This window comes from Leptonychotes weddellii, chromosome 4 (genome assembly GCF_054177405.1).
Source record: "Leptonychotes weddellii isolate Sample4059 chromosome 4, ASM5417740v2, whole genome shotgun sequence".
In the NCBI taxonomy this organism is placed as follows: Eukaryota; Metazoa; Chordata; class Mammalia; order Carnivora; family Phocidae; genus Leptonychotes; species Leptonychotes weddellii.
In genome coordinates, this window is record NC_138372.1 from 78,292,250 (window position 1) to 78,297,923 (window position 5,674).

Below are 5,674 nucleotides of genomic sequence, written 5' to 3' on the forward strand. Positions count from 1 at the left end.
CCCCTGGCTGTGCTCTCTCTCTCTCTCTCAGATAAATAAAATCTTTAAAAAAATAAAATAAAAAAAGATTTATTAGAGAGACAGATAGCATGGGTGGGTGGGGGGGCAGTGGGAGAGAATCTTCAAGCAGACTCCCCATGGAGTGTGAAGAATGACTGGGGCTCCATCTCAGGACCTATGAGATCACGACCTGAGCTAAAACAAAGAGTCTGATGCTTAACCGACTGAGCCACCCAGGTGCCCCAAATTCCAGATTTCTTTAGCAACATCCATGTGTGCCATTTATAAAATACTATTTTGTGTGATTATTGATAAAAACAAGCACATATTCACTGAGGAAAATAGATTTTTCCAATCTTTTTTCTCTATATACAATTATCTAGTTATTGAGACCAGACTGTATATATAGGTGTGAGCACATGTCAACAATTTTTAAAAATCAATTTGTTTATAAAAAAGAAAAGATAGAAATGAAAGGAAATAGAAAGGAAGTCACTGAAGAGAAAGTGGCTCTGAGATTTTACTAGGCAATATAAGGCATGAATTTATTTATTTATACCTTACTTTATTCCAGAAAAGAGTCATTAAAGGTGGCTGATGTTGCACACCAATTTGCTCAGGGAAAAACATGAACTAAGGACCTGGAGGAGGTCATGAAGAGCAGACCAATGGAACCTGTGATACACAAAGCATTTTGTTTGAATCCTACCTTCTCTGTGGACATTCTCTGAAATCATTATTTTGTAAAGCTATTATCTATCCCTGAGTATTAAGACAGACACTGCATGGTATAAATGTTAAGACTGGTGCTTCTCAACTCTGTCTTGGCTCATATCACTTACTATCTGTATGACCTTGGGCAAGTTTCTCTGTGCCTGTAAAATGTGAATAGTAACTGTAGAGTAATAGTCCTGTTCTACATGTAAAACACTTAGCACAGTGCATAGTAAGTATTCTATAAATATTAGCACTTATTATTGTGGAGGAACAGATATTCCAGCACCTTAACAAAGTACACAAAAGTTACCTGTAGGTGAGGCTGGGCCCAGCCCCAACAATACGTTTTTGAAAAAAAAAAAAACTTGTAAAAATTATAGCAACCAATACATCATCTTAATAAAATCCTACATAACCCTCCAATTGGTTACTATCTCCTTTTTCACAAATGAAGCTACTGAGGTTTAAAGAAATCTGGAAATGTGTCCATTAACAACTACCATTTCTCAACATTTTTCCTACAGGCACTACATTAAGAACCTATGAGGTAGGCATTATTATCCTCACTTCACAAAGTATAAAAGTTAAAGGACTTGTCCAAGGTGACATGGTAACATGTAACAGAGAAGGCGTAAAGACAGGTCCAACTTTCCTCTATGCCATGCCCTGACATCTTATCCTATAAAAACGCTGATTTGTTATTTGTCTCTACTCTCTTAGACAAATTTAAATTCATTCTAGTTTTCCTTGAGGAGGAATATTTATTATCTTGAGCTGAAATACTTTGATTCCAACCCAACAAATCAGAGTCAACAAATCCAAGCTGGCCATTAGCCACAACTTCCACATTAGTGCATGGCCAATTCAAGTAGCAGTTTTTAATTCCTTAAGATTTTAAAGTAACTCTGAGACCACAATTCTCTGGGCTGTGAATATGAGAGAACGGAAGACCTGAAATTCTCTAGGTCACCTTTTTGTTCAGAAGCCTTGGTAGACCAGACAATTCTAAAATCCTCTCCCTGGGGCGCCTGGGTGGCTCAGTTGGTTAAGCGACTGCCTTCGGCTCAGGTCATGGTCCTGGAGTCCCGGGATCGAGTCCCGCATCAGGCTCCCTGCTCAGCAGGGAGTCTGCTTCTCCCTCTGATCCTCTCCCATCTCATGCTGTCTCTCTCTGTCTCATTCTCTCTCTCAATAGATAAAATCTTTAAAAAAATAAATAAATAAAATAAAATCCTCTCCCTTCTCCTGTAACATGTCCATCACTCTCTACATCTTAATTTACATTCTAGTTGGAGCCTGACAAAGAACCTGAACTACTTAACCCTTCCTCCAAAATGTAGAGCCCTTAACAAGAGCAAGCTAAATGTATGATATATTAACAAATCCTTAAGTTAGTAAGTTCCAGGCTCACTCAATATACACAAGAGTATGTGTATTATTAGCCTTACTGGCAATCTTTTTAAAGTTAAGACCTCTCTGGATAGGATACTGACAGAAAGGCAATTACCATTCCCTATGGAAATACTTCAAAGGAAGAAGCTTTCAGCTTGGTTTCTGAATATATAACCAAATCATTAAGGCTATGTCGGTACCTCATTAGCACTCAACTCAGAAAAAATTTGAGTAGCTCATGAAATAAGGGATTTTGATAACTATCCCCAGGAGTGTAAAATAACTTTTCTATTTACTGGAGAAAACCACAGAATTAGACTTGTAAAGTAAGACAAAGCACCCTTTCATTTTCCAAGTCACTTGGTTGTTGTATTATTCCCATTCTGGTGATCCAAAATGAGCAGGGGATGTGTTTTAAAGGATTTAAACAAGCAGACCTGAAAATTGGGTTCAGCTTAGTATAATGAAAATCAGCTGTTAGACAGTTTTCTTCCCAGGGACTGAAGAACCTTAAGCACCTACCAGGACTTCCTTCCCTACAGTCAGGATTGAGGTATAGGCTTCTAGATACACTCGACTGCAGCGTCTTACAACTTCCAGGCCCTTGACTGTGATGTCCTTGGCATCGCCCAGGCCCAAGCCGATCAGGTAAAACATTTCAAAGTCCAGGGGGAGGGAGACTGCAGGACGAAGTGAACAAGAAAAACAAGTGTCAACTACACCGAAGATACGTAAAATCTAGCGATGAACATGAAAATGAAAACCAAGATAGCACAAGCAGGGACGGCAAGTCACAAACGAGGCCTGAGAACCTTACTTCACGCCTCTTAAATAAGGATTGGACTGAGTGTTCTTAAACAACCCTACCCCGCTTCTTCTCGTTACACCAAACTAAGAGCAGTCAATTACCCTCTGAAAACTGTAGTTGGGTCCCCAAGTTGCTAACTGAAGCCTTTCCGAAAAAGCAGGTACCGAAAGGGCGGATTCACGCGGAGCGAATACGCATGCCGCCGCCCTCACCTACGGTGCCGCAAAACGCTGGTGCCTTTACTGCACTTTACGACTAGCTGGAGGAGCGGGCGAGCACTGAGGGTGGGGTTGGGGAGAACTGGACCAGAAGTGGCCCGCCGGCTGCTGGGGCGGGGTGGGGAGAGGTCAATTGGCTAGGGGAGTCCATCCACAGCCCTCCAACATGCCTTCTGGGAAAGGACGAGGAGTACCCCGCGATCCCCTTAGCCCGTGGCTTTACATATCCCCATCCTAGGACAGGGTAAGTGCAGGAACTCTTCGCCCGGGAGGAGCTGGACCCGAGGTTGGGCCGCGCAGCCTGACGCCTTGCGCCTTTACTCCAGTCACACGAAAGGGTGGAGGGTGGGAGGGACTTTTCTGATTTGCCCGGGATTGCCCGAGTGCAGGTATTCCACCCTCGCTTTTGCATTCTGCTGTAGTTTAACCAGCTGCCTCCCTGGTGAGGTGTCAGGTTAGCAAATCTGGCCATCATGATGATTCTGATTTCCCAGCGGGGCGATGCTGCTTGGGTCCCAACCCCAAGACGTCATTTGGGAGTGCCCCAAGGGGTGTGACTGGGATATGCCTCAGTCATCCTCAATGTCGGGAAGCCCAGACAGCCCTTTCCCCCCTACCCCCCCCAATGATCCTGTGCCTAGAAAAGTGACCTTTAAGAGTGCTCAGGAATTTCAAACTTCAATTGCTTCCACAGGGGGAATTCCTATAAAGTGGTTGGTTAGATATAGTTCTGATATCGGAATGGTTTGTTTTGACTGTAAATGCTCCTGGTAAGGTCACTAGTGACCTCATCCAAATTAAAAAGACAATTTCCATTGTTTATCTTAGTAGGCAATGTTGATTATTAAGAATTTTCCTGCTGCTTTTAAGACAATGCCTTGAGTCTTTTTTGCCCAACACCTGTTTCTTATGCCTTAATTTTATGTTTTTTCTTAGGTTCCATCTACCCTTTGCACTTCTCATTCAATACACTCTTCATGACTGATTCTATCTAGTATCATTACATCCATACATTCTTCATACCATAAACAAAATTAACTCAAAATGGATCATAGATGTAAATGGAAAACAAAAAACTATAAAATTTCCTAGACAGAAAATACATGTGATTTTACTTAGGTAAAGATTTCTCAGGTGCAACATCAAAAGCATGACGTAGGAAAGAAAAAATTGAGAAATTGAAGTTCAACGAGATAAAACATATGCTCTTCAAAAGACATTGTTGAAGCCACACACGGGGAGAAAATATTTGCAAAGCATATATTTGATAAAGGACTTGTATCAAGAATACATAAATAACTCTCAAAAGGCAAAAATAAGAAAACAATTTTTTAAATAGGCAAAGAATTTGAATAAGAATCTCACAGAGAATAAGATAAATAAATCCCCAAAGAAGATACACTAATATCAAAGAAGCTTTGAAAAGATGCTAAACATCATTAGACATTAGGGAAATAAAGATTAAAACCGCAATGAGATACTAGTACTTACCTATTAGAATGGCTGAAATTGAAAGCAATAACAAAATAATACCGGGAATATTCACTCATAATTTTGGCTATCTCTACTATTTTGCTGACTCAAATTTTAGCCTCCCATTTCAGACCTCCCCTTCAGCCTTCTATATTTAACTTCCTGCTGGAAATTACCTAGATAACCCAGAGGCATATCACATTCACATCAAAAGCTGAATCCATCATCTTCCCTTTCAACTTGGCTTTTCCTTCTATATTACCTACTTTGGATGGAAGGCATTATCATCTTTAGCCAGACACTTGGAAGTTACCCCGCATCCAATCTGATGTATCTGCCTTTCTTAATAGAAACTATACCTACTATCACAGTCTTTTAGGTCCTCATGTCACTCCCACAGCTGGTCACCATGTCTCCCTCACATTTATATTTCTTTCAGGGGCTGGAGAGACCTCGCTAAGATGCAGTCTGAAAATGTCAATTCCTTTTTTTTTATTTTATTATGTTATGTTAATCACCATACATTACATCATCTGTTTTTGATGTAGTGTTCCATGAGTCATTGTTTGCATATAACACCCCGTGCTCCATTCAGTACGTGCCGTCTTTAATACCCATCACCAGGCTAACCCATCCCTCCACCCCCTCCCTCTAGAACCCTCAGTTTGTTTCTCAGAGTCCATAGTCTCTCATGGTTCGTCTCCCCCTCCGATGTCCCCCCCTTCATTTTTCCCTTCCTGCTATATTCTTCTTCTTTTTTTTTTTTTAACATATAATGTATTATTTGTTTCAGAGGTACAGGTCTGTAATTCAACAGTCTTACACAATTCACAGCACTCACCATAGCACATACACTCCCCAATGTCTATCACCCAGCCACCCCATCCCTCCCACCCCCCACCACTCCAGCAACCCTCAGTTTGTTTCCTGAAATTAAGAATTCCTCATATCAGTGAGGTCATATGATACATGTCTTTCTCTGTTTGACTTATTTTGCTCAGTATAATACCCTCCAGTTCCATCCACGTTGTTGCAAATGGCAAGATTTCATTCCTTTTGATGGCTG

General features: G+C 40.9%; 1 protein-coding gene and 2 long non-coding RNA genes across 6 annotated transcripts in view; 1 reads left to right on the forward strand and 2 right to left on the reverse strand.

Moving 5' to 3' along the window:
• DPH5 (diphthamide biosynthesis 5) overlaps window positions 1-4,911 on the reverse strand; it is a 38,991-nt gene extending 34,080 nt beyond the window's left edge. For 2 of the 3 annotated variants that reach the window (XM_081817063.1, XM_081817062.1), the window contains exons 1-2: window positions 4,875-4,911; window positions 2,632-2,789 (exon numbers count right to left, since the gene is read on the reverse strand). In XM_081817063.1, coding sequence (XP_081673189.1) covers window positions 2,632-2,789; window positions 4,875-4,896 — 180 coding nt within the window. In that variant the 5' untranslated portion in view covers window positions 4,897-4,911. Of the gene's footprint in view, window positions 1-2,631; window positions 2,790-3,018; window positions 3,145-4,874 lie in introns of those variants that run through there. The other variant, XM_006728172.3, reaches the window with a different exon arrangement.
• The window catches only part of LOC145721055 (uncharacterized), a 381,812-nt gene that overhangs the window by 42,756 nt on the left and 333,382 nt on the right, over window positions 1-5,674 (reverse strand). The gene's annotated exons all lie outside the window — the stretch shown is intronic.
• LOC145721053 (uncharacterized) overlaps window positions 3,278-5,674 on the forward strand; it is a 112,365-nt gene continuing 109,968 nt past the window's right edge. For both annotated transcript variants that reach the window (XR_014144526.1, XR_014144527.1), the window contains exon 1: window positions 3,278-3,379. This is a non-coding gene — a long non-coding RNA (uncharacterized LOC145721053). The remainder of the gene's footprint in view (window positions 3,380-5,674) is intronic.